Below are 17,693 nucleotides of genomic sequence, written 5' to 3'. Positions count from 1 at the left end.
GAAATTGGTCTCTGCGGGACCGGTCATATCGCAGCTCTGAGACGCACCAGGAGCTGCCATAATACACACGGCCGTAGCCGAGAAGTGCAAGCCGAATGTTAGCCTGGTAGACCAACTGGTTGCTAACTTTTCTGTTCCTGTGATTTTTTATTTCTTGGCACTCAGCTAATATGCTCCTCCTTCTTTTCAGATCCGGCTGCTGGGAAAAAGAAAAAGTAAGTACTTTTTGTGTTCATGATCTGCGTAGTTAATGGAAAGCCGAACGCAATATACGTAGGCCTTAATGTTTCAATGTTACGTTCCATTACATACGCCGTCACCGCCATGACATGGGCGAAATTATGTAGCTGGGTGGTGGGTCCGCACTCCGTCTGTCCAGAGATCCACACCTAATCGGTTCGGAGAGACCACCACAAGACTTACAAAACGGTCCCCGTAGTGACAGAATGCTCCTCAAACATACCATCTAAAGAAACGAGCGCATGCACTGTAACTAGCACTGGACCAAACCGGTTTGGCCCATCGAATCTTTGTTTAGCCCATAGCTAATGCCTGTGCCGTACTAGCCACACGGACTGCCTTGAGATTGGCATCACTAGGGAAGAGTCGCACATACTTTCTGGAAGTTTGCTGCTCATACCCCCATCGCTCGTCAGTCGTCATCACCACGACACGACGCTGGTTTCTCTCTGGATGGCTGACCTCAATACAAAGCGAGACATTTGGTTCATCTGCGGCTGGTCACGTACTAGCTGGAAACGCATCTGGCGTACTCGTAAATGAGTCGACCGAGGGAGAGACCGTGCTAGCCAGCTTCCCTCTCCGGTCATTAATTAATGTCTTTCTGGTGTGGTGGAGGAGAGGGCATTGGGGTCGTGGATGTGCAGTGTCCGGTGCGTCTCTGCACGACAGCCATTCAGGCCCATTATCAGATATTGGTGTTGATCGGAAAGTTTCCACAACTTCAGGACGTTAAGCTGTCACGCCTGAGTTCTGGCACAGATGTGATGAATCACCACCCGCTGCTGCTGTTAGGCACATGCTGACGATTTACATATGCATGACAAAGCTGACTAACATGATGGTATACTCGTAAGACCACTGTTTTCAATACATACATACACGATGAAGCTAATGCTTGCAATAGATGAACGATGCAAAATACACTAAAATACCCTAACTCTTGAATTTCGTAAGCCGTTTGCAAAGAAGCTAAGAAAGTGTTCTTTGACATATCTTATGTCGTCATACAAGCTGGACACAGGACGACATTACTTCGTAAGGGGAGCGTGGGAAAACAAGCATATGATTGGTGATAGAGCTAAATTCTTTCTTCCAATCGCAGCATGATATACCGGGTGGCCCAGAAAAAACGTTCCGAACTTTGGAGGCCTATATATCAAATACGAGTACAAATAACGAGCCAAAATTTTCATCAAGTTTGCGTCACTTCTTTGCGCATTGGTATGCCAAATTATAACACTATACCATCATTTCCAAGCTGGCAATCTTGAGTTGAATTAACCCTCGCCCCGTTGGGGGGGGGCCATTTTGGCCCCCCCCCCTGTGGTTTTTCCTGAATAGCAAGAAAACGGCGGCGCGCAGCGCCGCCAAATTTTCAGTACCTTCCCGGGCATCAATTTGACACCTTCACACCAAATTTCAAGTCTTAGGTCACCTTAGGTCAGGAGTTATTGAGGTCAAACTGAGGTCATGTTCGAGCAAAAATGAGCAAAAAACATGCAATCTTGAAACGCTCACCAAATCTACAGTTATCAAGCAATTTCAAAGTTCTTTATATGGTCTAGTAGACAAAAGGCGGCGCTACAAAACTGCTATCTCGGATTTTCAAAATTTTTGGTTTTTGACCCAAAAAAAATCAAAAAATTGATTTTTTTAGAAAAACTTTGAAAAAATCCAAAATTTTTCCGAATTTCGAAAAAACCGGAATATATGTGATAGTCCCAGCGCTCTGCTATATACATACCAAATTTCAGATCGATATCTCGTTTTTTGGCCAAGTTATAGCGAAAAAACTGTTCAAAAATGATGACGTCAAATTTTTGAACTCAATTTTTAGCAATTCTAGACCTCGTACGGCAAAACAAAGACCACCATTGAACTCCCCGTGACGAGCTGCATCGATTCGATACCCATTTTATGCAAAAATATTAACTTTGAAATTTGACCTAATTTGACCTGACCTTGACCTGACCTTGACCTGACCTTGACCAAAACGTGATCTAAGCTGGCCCCAAAGGCTGCCTGACCCATATAATCGCATTTGTCATGTAAAATGGACCATAAAACATGTATCACACGACACTTTCATATTGTGACCCCCCCGTGACCTGACCTCTGTGACCTGACCTGGTATCAGTGACCTCAAATAGCAAAATATGTGTTTGAAGAACATTTCCCCATCGATGATTTTCAATGAAATGCATTTTACTCGATTTTACAACGCATTACTTGAAGTGCCTGTAAACGGTGAAAATTGGACCTTTGACCTGACCTGTGACGTCATCGGTTTGACCTAGGTCAATAAAATTGGGTCACAAGGTAGTTTCCCGTTGGGGCTATCCAACGCCGTTTACCGCTTGTCGCTATGTTGCGTGGTTCTCGAGATCTTAGGGGGGGGCCAAAATGGCCCCCCCCCAACCGGGCGCGTTGCTCGGCAGAGCCCAACGGGGCGCGGGTTAAAGGAAGGGTGCCACCTTCCGAAATTTTTGTTCTATGAATCTATTTTACTTATTTGAATTTTTAGACGTGGTTAGCGCGTCCACAATATACAAAAAACCGAAACATTGCATTTAATACATTGGCCAAAAAAAAAAGATCGTTGTTTATATCACCACTACAACTCAAGGTCGTTTGATGTGGCAGCTAGGACGGCTGGCATATCCTGTCGTCATGGCAACATATCATTCTGCCATTTGCATTGATGGCGCAACTGAGACAAAAAGATGAACAAATAAAAAGGAAGAAGATAACATGATTTGAACTAAGTTGTAGGTAACCAAGTAGGTAACTGTTGGCCATATTTGCCAACTGTTAAAGAACATCAAATAAGTCGAGTAAAGGTTTTTCCTTTACAATGCTTAAGAGATCTATGGAACCCTTCACCCTTCATGCAACTTACTAGAAAAACTTCCCAATTAAAATTTTAAAACTTAAGTGTATACCATAAAGAAAAAATATACCCTTTCAAAATGATAAAACATGCTTCAAAAGTATAACTTTTATACATACCTTTGCTGATTTCATGTTTTATAAAATACCCTTAACACGACGAGGAAATAGTGCTGAAGATTTTTGCCTGCCCGAATGCTGGCAGCAAAACTCGCAAATGATAACTTCACGTGCGGATTCAATGCTGACCGTCTCGAGCATAGGTAAGTGAAGCCGGTTTTTAGGTTCATGTGAGGCTAATCTTGTAAAAACTGCGTTGTGTCCAAAAGGTGGCACCCTTCCTTTAAGCAAGACGTTTTTGCTTTTTTTTGCCGATGTCAAACGATAGTGATGATTGGGTTAGACGTCCCATGTTATACAAAAGAATAAAAAATAGAGCACATGAATGAAACCAACACGCATGTTCTTATTTTAAATATTTTTGTCTCACTTAGGTGCCAAATATTCAAATACTGAGCCGAAATGGTGCTCATGGATGTCATTCGTTTCAACACCAAATCATGTTTCGAGCAGGAGTGGCACGGTGCATGGATTACTGCTGATTACCCTCCTTTCAGTAGATCAAACAGTAAATCGACCGGATAAGGAAAACAAACTAAAGCAGACTGGTTCCTGTGCCAGAAGACCACAGAATAGCTGATGAAAAACAACATTGCCAGCAGATGACAAAAACAAAACTGGTTGAAAAGCTACCTTTTCCCAGGAATGTCAGCCAAGAAAGCATTTGAGCCACAAGATGGTTAGAAAACTGGAAACTTCTTCCGATGCCCCTGGCACAGAGCCATCGTGGTTGCCTGAGGGAAAGTGTCATCCTGAGACCCGAACCATTAATGAGACTAGCTGCCAGTAGAAGTCATGGCTCTAGGCCGCGGTGCCGCGTGGTGAAAGTGACCCGTTCACTCACATTTTTTTTAGTAAACATCGGAGCAAAAAAGTAATTTTTACATGGCATGCTTGAAACACGAACCGTTTAAAAAGGTATTTACCGAACACCATGAAAATCACACCATTTACTGAAAATGTGTGCCGCATTGACTATTCGAAGTTTCAATGTTGTATCTTTATCACTTTCTGAGAAATATTGATTTAAAGTTGGGAACGTTTTTTCTGGGCCACCCGGTATAGGCCAGGCGCAGAAACGCGTGGTGAATAACGTCAGTTCTCGGTCCTCGCCTTGCTCAAAATAGAATATTGTTGCTTTTTCAGTATATATTGCCAGATGCCTCTCTGTGCAGCGGATATGAGCGTGTGGGTGGGTCCATGAGGGAGGTTTTTTTGTGACGCTCCTGACGTCAGACTGTGCCCCTCTGTTGCAGTGATGGCTTCGAACTGGACTGCGTGCCCCAGGGAAAGGGAACTAAGGAGGTCATGCTGTTCTGGGTCCAGTGCCGGCTGAGGGACTACAAGGTATGTTATGTATATAGGCACAATGTCCTTCCATGCGTTTCGTATTTTGTATCTTGTTTTACGCACAATGTCAGTTGAAGTGTATGCCTAAGCAGTCACTAAGCAGCATAAGCGTCATGCAAAGTAACAAGCTATACGTTTGAAAATCAGGAATATTTTGACCGGTCTGATTTAGCTAAAATGAGCAGAGCGTTTTTTCCACGTCACAAAACGGCTCAGGCATCGATGCTCGTCTCAGGGACTCACACTAATGATCTGCAGGACTCAGACGGCTGACTGTGCCACCAGTAGCGGCGGAACACCCTCAATTAAGGGGGGGGGGGCACTGCCGACTTTTGATCCCATTCTTTCCATGCAACGCCCATAGGGCTAATGTTAAAATGCCAAAATCAAAGGGGGCACAGTGCCCCGGTGCCCTCCCCGTTCCGCCGCCACTGTGTGTGCCACTGTGATAAAGATGTCGCTAATAAAAAATATTAAAACACTTTGTGCCTACAAAATAAGTGCATGTCGGCTTTTCCTGGATATGAATGAAATGCGGCTAGAATAAAACCATTATTTGCAGACAAATTTGCACCGCGAAAAATACGAATGCATGCTTAAGAATGGGCAGGTTTTAGCCATTCATCATTATAACTGCTGACCCGCACTGACATGGCGATAAGAACAGAAGAAAGTATGTAGAGTTACTATCGAGAGTCGGGACCCCAAAAGAACATGCATGTATGACACATGTGATGCAGTTTTGATAATAAAGATATGATATTTTCTTAAGTCGTAGTTTGCACCATCTGGTTAGTTCCTAAGCGGCAGTGAATGGCCTTGAATGTCCAGTGGTACATCAAATTGCTGATCTTTAGGTCTAAAGCACCCTAGGCTAGCCCCTGACACCAACATTTTGGCATTTTTCCGGCATGCATTTTCTCCTCAGACGATCAAGGTGGAGAACTTCTCCACCAGCTGGGCTGACGGCATGGCCTTCTGCGCGCTCATCCATCACTTCTTCCCGGACGCCTTCGACTTCAACAAGCTCGACCCGAGGAACCGGCGCTACAACTTCGACCTGGCCTTCAGGACGGCCGAGTGAGTACCAAACGAGTTCCCGAGAACTCGCGTTCTCTCGGAAACTGCTCCTTTTGTGGCAGCACTTACAAATATCTGCCCAATATTGGTGGTCTGCGGGGCTGTTTGCCAATGTTCCAATACAGAGAAACGCCAACCTCTATTGCTTACCGATTGATCACGCCACCCTGACACTGGTCTTGTGCGATATGATTGGTCGGCGCGCTGAATATTGCGCTACAAAAGCAGGGCTGAAAAAAGTGTTTCGGTGGTTGTCGTCCGAAGGAAAACGGGCTTATTTGGTTGTCGGCTAAAGATGTCTAACCCGCGCCCCGCTGAGGGTCCTTGATTTCCATGCACTGCTGGGGGGGGGGGGGTACAACACTGGGTCAAGCAGTGTTAAGCAGTAAACGGCATTCGAAAGAACGTCCAAAATAAGGATGAAAATATGTCATTCATTTGTTAGGTCAAGTCAAAGGTCAGGTCACCAGATGCCATTAAATGAAAAATATTGCCTTTTTCAACTTTTTCTTCGAAACACCGGCCCACAACTCGGGAACCAATTATAGAGCTACCTTCCACTCACCTTTCAACAAAACGTGCTCAAGTTAGTACAAGCACTTAAGTCGTGCAGACGCCACGGACCCTGCGTGCGAATACATTCTAATACCTCTCCTTCTTGATAGCGCAGGGCGCTCAGCTGTCAAGCTCAAATGTCCGACGATCCCTATTCCTCGACCTCGGAAGTCCCGAGACACCATATCCTCGTGGGCATGACATGGCGTGCCCTCCCCGCATCAACATATTACCGGCACTGGCGCGGTCCCGCCGCGGACCTACCCCCAGGCGCCGCCGGGGGTGGGTATGACGTCACAAAAGGAGCCCCGGCGGATTGGAGGGGACGCTAACTGACCGCCGGCCGGGGGCGGCGCTGAAGGGTGCGGGCAGGGGCCGGCCGAGTCCTGCAAGGTACTAGATTTGCCAGACACGTGTTGCCAGTGGACAACCACGGCGACCACTTGGTATGTCATTGGTCGCCTTTATGAGGGTCGCCGGTCGGCCGTCCGAACGATGGTCGAACGACGCAGTATATACTAGATAGCTACGGGGAGTTGGAATATGTCTGTAGCTACCAGGAAATTTTCCACTGGCGGATGCCGCCGCGTAGGGTGGTAACGGACTCGAGAACTGCGAGTCGATTTGATGGGGGAGGGACAGAGAATGGTTTGCGTGGGAGAGGCGATTGGGTTGGGTGGGCAGATACGAATGGATTGCGCGCTTCTAACCGCACTAAGCGGGAGGTCTAAATCAGTTCAGGCGCTGCGCGTGGTCGCCATAAGATCGTCTTCTCGGTTGTCGTCGACAACGACAAAACGATACAATTTTTCACCCCTGTACAAAAGTAATATGGGCTCCCATAATAGCGAATCCGAGAACTATAAGGGGAACAATTGGAAGAAAACACTGTCGCGCAACAGGAGATAAATAGGAAGTGGGGCACCGAATTAGGAATCTTATTGGCAATTGAGAAGTGGATGATGTCGAATACTGAGCCTCTTTCTTTTCATGCTTTCATGTTTTTATGTGTTTCTACTAGTGATGTCAATTACGGAAAATCGGAATACCGATACCAAACCAAATACCAACCAAAACCGTGGGGAAATACCGAAACCAAACCAATTTGGAATCATGATGAAAATACCAACTTTTTACCAATTTTTTAGCCTCTTATACATTAGTGAGGGCTCATGATACCAACAAAATACCGATTACACTAGGATTGAAATACCAAATACCAAGTTGGTATCGGTTTGGTATCGGTATACCAAAAAGTTGGTATCCGATTGACATCTCTAGTTTCTACGCAACCGTAAACTAATGATGTTCATAGTTGAATGTTATTTTCTGTTTAGTCAGTGGCAGAGTTTCTGGTTAGGTATTTCCCCGCTGACGCTGTTTTTCCCCGCTCGGCAGTCAGCGGGCGGGCATTTTTCCGCTGCTGGACGCCGACGACATGGTCTCCATGGAGAAGCCCGACTGGAAGAGCGTGTTCGCCTACATCCAGTCCATCTACGCCGTGCTGAAGTAGGCGCCGCCGCAGTCCGGTCTCCGCGCGGCGCCGCTCCCAGCCCGGCCCCCCTCAGCGCCTGACCTCCGCCCCTCCCTCTCCCCCTCCCGGCGCCCTGCCGCGCCTGCAGGGCTGCCGTGTCCCCTAGATGAGGACCTGTCCATGTGGTCTGTGAGCGCGATCGTGATCGCCGGTCGGCCGCGTGCCGCCGCCAGGTCGAGTGTAGCGGCTAGCTGGAGACTGAGAGCTCCACGCACGGTGATGTGGCCTTCTGTGGGCTTCTGTCAGCGTCTGTGATCAGAGCTGAGAGTACGCCCCGGTGAAGTGCCGCTCTTTTTCACCGTGTACAAAGTGGCATCGAGCGTCAACTGAATGCGAGTGGTTGTGATCACAGGAGGATTCCGAGACTACTTGGCTTTTGGTTCGGCTGGAGCAGGACTGAAAGCTTCGCACAGTTAACGGCCTTCTGTACATCGGCGCTACGCGATGTCCGTTGTAAGCAATACTGTTTGTACTGATAGGTAGCCGGATGGATGGTATTCATCGCTTTTTTAACCAGTCAATAAAGTGACGGCCTAGGTGGTACCCATGTTTGTGTGATGTAACAAGTTTCTCTGTTTTCCCTAAATCAAATTATTCGGGAATTTTTATCCTATAGCGTAGAGCACACGGTATGAATGAGCAAAGGGTTGAATGAATCCTACTGGATACCATTTATTGACAACAGAGGTTCCTATAAACGTTAGAAAATAGCATCAGGTTTGAGCATTTTCATGACAATTTACAATAAGATGAAGGTATCGTTAAGAATTTAATGTAAGGACATGATGCAGTGTAAACGTTTATATACATACAACACAAAATAATCAGGATCCGATGCACACGAGTAAGTCGCACACGAAAGCTGATTGACTGTCACAGTAAAAAAACGCTGAGACATAAAAACAGATGCATGACTCTGCGGTCTGCACACGTCATTTTGTTCGCCTTTCTGTTAAACGTGTTGAATTGTTTTTTTCTCAGCTTTTAACCCTCGCCCGCACATGGGGGGGGGGGGTTGCCACCCCTCAGGTAGTTTTCTGCTCTGCACTCAACTCAGCATTTTTAGAGCTAGAAGCCTGATTTCTCGAATAGCTGCTCCTCTATCCTTTCTTGATGTCCACTGAAAATTTCAGGTTTCTGTGGTTTTTGGTTTCGAAGATATGACCTTGTTTTTCAGGTCATGTCATGACCCAAATGACCAATTCTCAAGATCTTGCGTTGGTTATGGGCCTTGTGAGCTTTTGACACCTTGATTTCGGCCTTTTTTGCCAGTCTTACCTCCCACCTATCATGGAACATGTTGTTCAACGATGTACAGAGGTCAAGGTCAGGGTCAAGGTCAACCTGGGTCATCTAAAATAATTGCGTTTTAGGCAAGCTGAATTTACTATTTGTGAAGTTTTTTGACTGCATTTTTGGTAAAAGCTTCTCAGATCATGATCTCATGTAATATGGACACATAAACACTCTGTGCACACATCAGTATACACACAGACACACACAGACATACAAACACATATCATTGACCTTGACCTAACATGACCTGAAATGACCTCAGCAGCAAAAATCTGGTCGGGTAGTGTGAAAAAGAGGTTCTAGCTGGCTTGGCACCAGAAAACGGCATCGTCATCGGTATATGCTAGGAGCAGCGCACTTCATATCCAACGGTGACCCAAAACACCAACATTTTTTAGTTTGACCTGACCTGGAAGGTCAATGACTGACCTGAGAAGGTAAAACTGGGTATCATTGGATTCGTCTCTTCCCAAAGAATCTTTTTGGTCTCTACCGCGAGGCTCTATCTCCAACAGGAACGAAATGGCGCGGGGGGGGGGGGTGGCAACCCCCCCATGTGCGTTCTAGGATGGGAAAATGGCATGTGCGGGCGAGGGTTAAAAGAAGCACATTCTGATAAAATTATAAACAGCAATGAGTAAAAACGCAAAATTCCAATCAGCGGACACTTCAAAAAGTGAGGTCAATCGATGATATAAGATAGCAATGTTAATGAAGCTAAGACCATGCATACAAATGACAGCACTCACATTCAACTTCTATTGTCTAAAGAATTGACTAATGTGTTTACAAAATTTCCTATTGTTGGTATTAAAGCCTAGCCCAGCTTCTCGATATGATTTACACCCGGCGAAGGCTGTTATCGACGTGATCCATATCCTCAGCTCATTTGGTGTGAGAAATCGGAAGTCATGACAGTGACAGAGATGCCTTCATATCTGGTCGACACAGAAGACCGATTCTCGCCAATTCCACCGCCAGGCCGAGTCACGAGGCTCTCAGTCGACACACGGACTACAGAGTGGGGCGCTCACCCCACAGCCTCGAGGTTTGATAACACAGTACAACATTCCCAGGTCCGGCAGACATCATGAGCTCGACTCGGCGCTAAAAGATGTGCCAATACTAACTGTAGGTTACAGCGATACGTAAAACCACCCCACTGTATAGAAGAGTATACATATATGTAGCCATTGTGTAGCTCACCCATGTCGTTAGCAATGCCCAAAAGCAAAGGCGAAGACATTTCCCAGAATGTTATGAGCTCTTAGCGCCATTAGTGAACACCAGTTAACCCGCGCCCGGCTGGGGGTCGGGCCGTATTCACGTCGACTTCGTAAGTCGATTTTCTTTCGTAAGTATAATTTGGTATTCGCGTCGGCACTTCTTAAGTTTTTATCGACGAAGTTCACGTGAATAAAAAAATTTACTTAACAAGTAGGTCAAACTTAAGAAAATTCTTACGAAAATGATCGACGTGAATACGGCCCCTGGATTTCCACGCCCTGCTGGGGGGGTGTTTGAACACCCCCCCCCTTGTAACTCGGCTCCTGGGCCACGTAGCGATACGCGGAAGGCGGCGTTCGAAAGAGCGTCAAAAATAATGACGAAATCACTTCGGTCAATTTTTTGGTCAGGTCAAAGGTCAGGTCACCAGAGGTCATTGAAGGCAAAATTTCGCCGATTTCCAGGTCGAATGTCGAAAATTTCCAAGAAGCCAACGCATAACTCGAGAACCAATAGAGCTACAGCGCCGCGGAAAAGTGCATTCGATAGCCCTATTAAAGCCCTTTCTGAGTAATTCTCTCAGATTTGACCTAACGTCAACGGTTTTGCCTGCAGGGGGCAAAAATTGCAAAAATAGCCGATTTTTTCGGAAACAGTTTTTCTGCAATAACTTTTGACCCAAGCCTTGTACGAGCTTACTTTTACCGGCATTGTGTTCCTCTCGTCAAGACGCATCGAATGAACTATAAGTTGACCTTGAAAGGTCAACTTGAAAATTTGACCTCAGGTCAAGGTCATGACCTGACCGGAAAGGGTCATGTTGCATATCAGTCGATCCGTATCGTCGAGCTGAACACATCCAAGGCGTTTTCATCGCTCTAGCATGCCTCTATCAAAAGTTATTTGCGAAAAACTGTTAGATACCATTCGTGACCTAAGATGACCTCAGGGCATAAACAAGGGTCACGGACGCCATTTTCATGTTCAGTGTGTCTAAGCCACTTGTAATTCGGTATTTGGGAGTGTTAATAATGTCTTTTGTCCAAAAGAGGCGCATTTCAATTTTCTCCCATTGACTTATAATGGGGAGGTCGCAAAATTGACCTGACCTTAGGTCATCGATATCAAAATTCTGAGATATACATTTTGTACATGCTATTGCTCTTAGCAACCGCTGAAAGTTTCAAAGCGATCGGTCACTCGGTGTAGCTATGACAGACATTGAAACTTTTTATGAGGTGAGGTCACTTTAAGTGACCTGGTGACCTGACCTTGAATGACCTTGGTCTGAAATTTTCACAACATGTGTAGAATTGATGTACGATAAGGTGTACCAAAAACGGCGGCGCTCCGCGCCGCCGTTTTTGAGATATTCGCGAAAAACCACAAGGGGGGGTGTTCAAACACCCCCCCAGCAGGGCGCGGGTTAACGTGACTGCCGTAGCGCGGTAAAACACCATCCCATAAACCATCGTTCCGCAACCCATCTCTTATGTGTGTCTCGGGTGTATACAAAAATCGGCCGCATTCCTTGTCGTTGTGTGCCAGGCCGCATCCGTTCCCTAGCCAAGCCCATAGTGACACCAGTAGGCAAAGTTGAACGTGATGAAGGCGAATGGCATGAAGACGCGGCAGATGCGGTCGACGATCTTCGCCTCTGCCAGGTGAGTCTCCTTTTTGCCACCCTGGTCCAGCACCTCGGGCTCCTCGCTGCCGAAGAACATGGCCTTGAAGGACTTGCGCTGGCTGCCCCTGCGCTTGCGCTTCTTGGCGAGGTGGTGGACGAGCACGAACTCGAGCAGCGCCCCGAACACGAAGAACATGCAGGAGCCGATCCAGACGTCAATGGCCTGGCGCAGAGGGAGGGGACGGGGCGGAACTGATAGTGGTGTGATGTGCCAACATATAGCTTTCGGTAGGGCAACCTACTTATTGTATGCTTCGAAACAAAAACCATGTGCAGCACTGTGCTGTCAAAAAAAAAAACTTTTGTAGTGCAGCTGTGTGTACCTAAGCTTTGAGAAATACATAGAAATACAAAGTTCAATGTCGAATATTCGTAACTTTAAGTGAAAAAGTAGCTTGTCACAAGTCACATAGAGTAGTGATGTAACGCTGACGATATATGTGCTCGTTATAAAATATTAGGTACCACGATGATCCAGTTGTTGATAAACATAGGTACAATATGAAAAACATATCCGACCTGCACAAAGAGTGATCAAAAGAGTTACGTTCGTTCCTCAAGCACTGAGAACTTTTCATACAGGAAGAGATAAATGCAACAACAAATAACTCGTCATAAAGATGCCATGCATATCTGAAAGTCTGAAACATCTCTACAGTGTTTTTAAATTGTGCACACGATCTGTACCATTCATACTTGATATTTTCACAATGTCGAAATGCGTTGGATGTAGACAGCACTGAACACCACTGAACGGCAGGAGAAAAAGCAGACAAACTGTAAATATATTTTCATATTAGCGCACTATTCGCTACTTTTCTCATGTTATAACTTGTATTTCATGCAAAAAGTCAATCGCCCTTACATACTCATCTTATTTTCGGGGGGAGGAGAGTACCTACATAACTATGATCAGCCGTCAGGGAACGTGCTGTGGTTTCTATGTTAAAGTGAAATGTAAACAACACATGCGATTTAGCGTATTTACCCACCGGACGTAGTAAGGATCGGAAACAACGCACGGCACATTTGAGCCGCGTAACTGCTGGATCTCCTCGTGTGATCGTGATTGTGGAACAGTAATATAGGTATACTTTAGTGAGTTTCATTTTATCTTACCCACAGCAAAGTGAAAACTTAATTCAATAGTAGGGTGTATCAGCTAGAACCTAGGTACTCTTATTATTGTAGCTTTCACATAAGTTGGTAGCATTTACGCACCATACCGCAAACCTTAACCCTCGCACGACCAGGCCATTTCTCATAACACGAACGACCAGGGGGGGGGGGGTTGTTACGACCCCCCCTGGCGTTTCGAAACGGAAGGTCGTAGAGCTTAGCGGAAAAAACCAACGGATTGCTCTCAACGAGATCTCGCAATTGGTGGTATATTTTTGGTCCTAGGTCAACATTTGACCTACTTATGACCGGTCAAAGGTCAAATTTTCCGAAAAAATCAAACTTTTTCAACTTTCCGCGGCGATTGCGGCAAAACGGTGGGAGATATCGACTTGAAACCTTCACTATCGTGTTCCTTGATCAATTCTCTATCGTTTGGTATGTATTTCGTTTTCCTAGCTCTAAAAATGGCGCGTTGAGAGCGCCGGAAGTCGGCAAGGTCACAGTCGGCGGCAGAAATTCGAAAAATCAAAATTTAAATTTTTGAAATCTGATTGTATTTTTGGATTTGGGAGGTCCATTTGCTCCCTATAGAAGCTAATATTGCTGCATATTCCCATTGATGTGACAAGAATTAGCAAAATAGTGGTTCGGGCGCTTTTCAAAAATAGTACCGGACGCTGTTCCTCTTGTGACGTCATAGCTCCGTGACCTGACCTGACCCGGTCAATTTTCTTGCACCACACGATAGCCAATGCTTGCCCCAACATGCATGGGAAGTTTCATCATGATCCATCAAACAATGTGGGTATCACCGGCAGAAAACCTAGGGATTCGGCGCACACGTTTGGTAACTGTCGGCCGGAGGCTGTACCTCTTATGACGTCATAACTCCGTGACCTGACATGACCCGATCAATTTTTTTCGGCAAAAGATGCGCAAAGGTTGCCCCAGAGGGTATTGAAAATTTCAGCCCGCTACGACAAGCCGTTTAGCGTGCACTTCGAAAAAACCTCAGGGGGGGGGGTTTGATCCCCCCTAGACGTTCTAGGGTTAAATTTAAATCCGAACAAGATCAACATACAAACAACAACAACAACAACAACAACAACCAGCTTGCAACGCGCGGGAGCGCTTAAATGACATTGCCTAACTTACGTAGAGTCCAGGTATCCGGCTTATGTCGGCTATATGCTGTCAAAGGCGGGTGATTATTTGTAACTTTATTAGGTATGAATCTACTTAAAAAAGTGAGCAAAGAACGTTGTACAAATGTGTGTGTAAGGGCTGTCCAAATTGTAGCTATGGTAGCTCTATTGTTGGAAGCTCTCCCCCAAAGCTAAGGTAAATGCAACAGTGATGCGCCATACCTGTTACTCTACAGTTATATATGCTTTTAATAACTTCACCGTAAATTCTGGATGCACCACGGGCAAGACTTTGCATGAGGCTGAAGCCCCACATAAGGGGGCCATCGAGAGTCGCGGGGCCTCACATAAATGGCTCTGCAAATCCTCGCACCTGCCGCGAACCGAGCAAAAGTCCCGTCTGTGGCCAGCTTCGTACTGTGTTTAGCCAGGCAGCTGTGGTCCGGTATTGGCACTGAAAGTGTCTGGCCACTTTGCATCGAGTGGAGAGGGAATGAAGGAGGAGAAATAACTTGGCTCAGTTATGAATAGTGTTATATATTTGCTACTGTCTGAAATTGAATCTGATCTTCTCTATGGCAGTGAAAGCCGATACTTAATCTTTTCAGTTTATTTTCATTTAAAACAAATAACAGCGCAATTATCGATTCACATTTTGGACCGTCAATGTTGATGACAGACCAATCATTTTGGAATTTGAGGCTGTTCTCAATTTATAAGACTTATATATTTTTTGTTTTTGTTTTTGTTTTGTTGGGTTAGGCCCTTTCGGTCCAATGGGACCATTTCAGAGCCGGGAGGATGATAGGATATAGGGGGAGACATTGGTCTGGGCAGGCACCCTAGTGAGTCGCCGGGGCTGAGCCCGTCCAGAGGACAGGCCACCCAGCCCCAAGGCACTCACTGCACCCGGCTACGGGGTGCGCTCCCTCGGGGGCAGCGGTGCCGCTCCAAGGGAGCAGCCCGCATGAGATAAAGTTGCCTGTCCAGCCCGGAGGGGGTTGCGGCGTGGAGGAGAAGGATTTCAGTATCCTGAGGATAGAAGCATGGAACGGTGCTACTTAGATAGGTAACCTAGGCATTTCAACAAAAATAAAATGGACTTTGATTTAGAATAGACCGTCTACCTACTACGCTCAATCGCTACACTCATTGATTTAACCCGGCGGCCGCTGGGCCTCCGCGCCACCCGCCGGCCGCTGGGGGGGGGGGGCATATAGTTGCCCCCCCCTTTACTTCTGCGACGATATCGTCGCAACGCGAAGAGATAGAGAAGCGAAACTTTGCACACATCTTCCTGAATACCTAGCCGAGGTTGTGTCCAAATTTGGTGTTGATCCCATTTAAAATGACGTCACAGTGACGTCATAAGTGAAATTATAGATTTGCGACTCTCGTATTTCTCACGATACATCAGATATACGGGACCGAATATAAAGGACCGATTATTGGTCAGAAACTAGATGGAAGTGTAGTTAGATGTTTTAGGATGACAGCACGTGCTGTCTAGTTCATTTACAGTTGAGTTTCATGCTCAGCGTCATCAGACACGGTCTATATCGGAAAACGGCAAAACTTTATGACGTCACTGTGACGTCATCTTAGGTGCTACAACCACCAAACTTTCCTCAAACATTGCCTAGGTATTCATTTGAAGCTATGCCAAGTTTCACGTTCGTAGCTCATCAGGTTTCGGAGATATGTCACAAAACGTAAAGGGGGGGCATTTTTATGCCCCCCCCCAGCGGCTCGTGGGTTAATGATTCAAGCAGGAACAGCATCACCTGATACTTTAACCCTCGCCCGCACATGGGGGGGGGGGGTGGTTGCCACCCCCCCAGGTAGTCTTTCTGCTCTGCACTCAACATTTTTAGAGCTAGAAGGCTGATTTTTCGTATAGCTGCTCCTCTATCCTTTCTTGATGTTCACTGTAAATTTCAAGTTTCTGTGGTTTTTGGTTTCGGAGATATGACCTTGTTTTTCAGGTCATGTCATGACCCAAATGGCCAATTTTCAACATCTTGCGTTGGCTATGGGCCTTGTGAGCTTCTGACACCTTGATTTCGGGCTTTTTTGCCAGTCTTACCTCCCATCTATCATGGAACATGTTGTTCGACGATGTACAGATGTCAAGGTCAAGGTCAAGGTCAACCTAGGCCATCTAAGATAATTGCGTTTTAGGCAAGCGGAATTTACTTTTTGTGATTTTTTTTTTGACTGCATTTTTGGTAAAAGCTTCTCAGATCATGATTTCATGTAATATGGACACATAAACAATCGGTGCACACATCAGTATACACACAGACACACACACACATACAAACACATATAATTGACCTTGACCTAACTTGACCTGAAATGACCTCAGCAGCAAAAACCTGGTCGGGTAGTGTGACAAAGAGGTTCTAGCTGGCTTGGCACCAGAAAACGGCATCGTCATCGGTATATGATAAGCAGCGCACTTGATATCCAGCGGTGACCCAAAACAGCAACATTTTTTTAGTTTGACCTGACCTGGAAGGTCAATGACTGACCTGAGAAGGTAAAACTGGGTATCATTGGATTCGTCTCTTCCCAAAGAATCTTTTTGGTCCTCACCGCTAAGCTCTATCTCCAACAGGAACGAAATGGCGCGGGGGGGGGGGTGGCAACCCCCCCATGTGCGTTCTAGGATGGGAAAATGGCATGTGCGGGCGAGTGTTAAAGCTCGTTTGGCACTGCAGCTAATTTTGGTTAGCATAATGCTTTTATAAAACGATGCTATTCCTAGTCAAATAATGCCGATACCTTCCTTCATTTCAAACGATAGCAAACATAAATGGTTTCAGAATCGTTCATTTTATGCTTAAAACGTGTGTTCTGAACTGACCTTGAGGTAGGACACCGGAGGCAGCTCGCTCCTGACGCCGGCGGCCAGTGACGTCAGAGTCAGGAGGGTGGTCACACCCAGCGTCACGCTGCAAAGTGGACGAAATGAATAAAAAACGTCAACGCAGAACGCACCGTCATAAAACGTGGACGTATTTTTAAAAAGACAGTATGACAGTCGCTGAAATAAGTCAGGCGCTGTAAACGTTTACTAAATCCTGCGCGTATAGGGATATGGAAGATTTGGCAATCGACATAATTGTGAAGCGTAAATAAATCTCTCTCAAATCGAATGTTGCGTCAGCTAAAAGTAGTTATTTGTGGTGACTGAAGCTTTTAATGCAAAATCAACAAATAACACCTTATGCAGATATCCTATTTAGCCTTCTCGACTGAGTTTAATTCCGAAATGAGTAACACAAACAAGCGTACCTATATATTTCCAGATCAGACATGACGCTGACAAACAGGTATCTATTCTGGCTCGTCGCCAGTGAAAATAATAGAAAGTAAATAAAGCTCCCAGTGTGTTGTTCCGCGACACATCTGGCTGGCTGGCAGGACAACAGCGGAGCTA

At 45.9% G+C, this 17,693-nt stretch overlaps 2 protein-coding genes across 5 annotated transcripts in view; one reads left to right on the top strand and one right to left on the bottom strand.

Moving 5' to 3' along the window:
- LOC122379021 (smoothelin-like protein 1) overlaps positions 1-8,314 on the top strand; it is a 44,536-nt gene extending 36,222 nt beyond the window's left edge. For all 3 annotated transcript variants that reach the window (XR_006256116.1, XM_043360867.1, XM_043360868.1), the window contains 4 exons: positions 191-215; positions 4,509-4,599; positions 5,531-5,682; positions 7,636-8,314. Coding sequence is in view for 2 of the 3 variants with exons in the window: in XM_043360867.1 (XP_043216802.1) it covers positions 191-215; positions 4,509-4,599; positions 5,531-5,682; positions 7,636-7,750 (383 nt within the window). In the remaining variant the exon portion in view is untranslated. The remainder of the gene's footprint in view (positions 1-190; positions 216-4,508; positions 4,600-5,530; positions 5,683-7,635) is intronic.
- Positions 8,315-11,725: 3,411 nt separating this feature from the next.
- Positions 11,726-17,693, bottom strand: part of LOC122379020 (glycine receptor subunit alpha-2-like) — a 46,632-nt gene continuing 40,664 nt past the window's right edge. For both annotated transcript variants that reach the window (XM_043360865.1, XM_043360866.1), the window contains 2 exons: positions 17,118-17,205; positions 11,726-12,144 (listed from right to left, as the gene is read on the bottom strand). In XM_043360865.1, the coding sequence (XP_043216800.1) occupies positions 11,857-12,144; positions 17,118-17,205 (376 nt within the window). In that variant the 3' untranslated portion in view covers positions 11,726-11,856. The remainder of the gene's footprint in view (positions 12,145-17,117; positions 17,206-17,693) is intronic.

This window comes from Amphibalanus amphitrite, unplaced genomic scaffold, assembly GCF_019059575.1.
Source record: "Amphibalanus amphitrite isolate SeventyFive unplaced genomic scaffold, NRLGWU_Aamphi_draft 000069F_arrow, whole genome shotgun sequence".
Lineage (NCBI taxonomy): Eukaryota > Metazoa > Arthropoda > Thecostraca > Balanomorpha > Balanidae > Amphibalanus > Amphibalanus amphitrite.
Note: the sequence above shows the minus strand (reverse complement) of the source record. Positions and strands in the feature narration are given on the sequence as shown.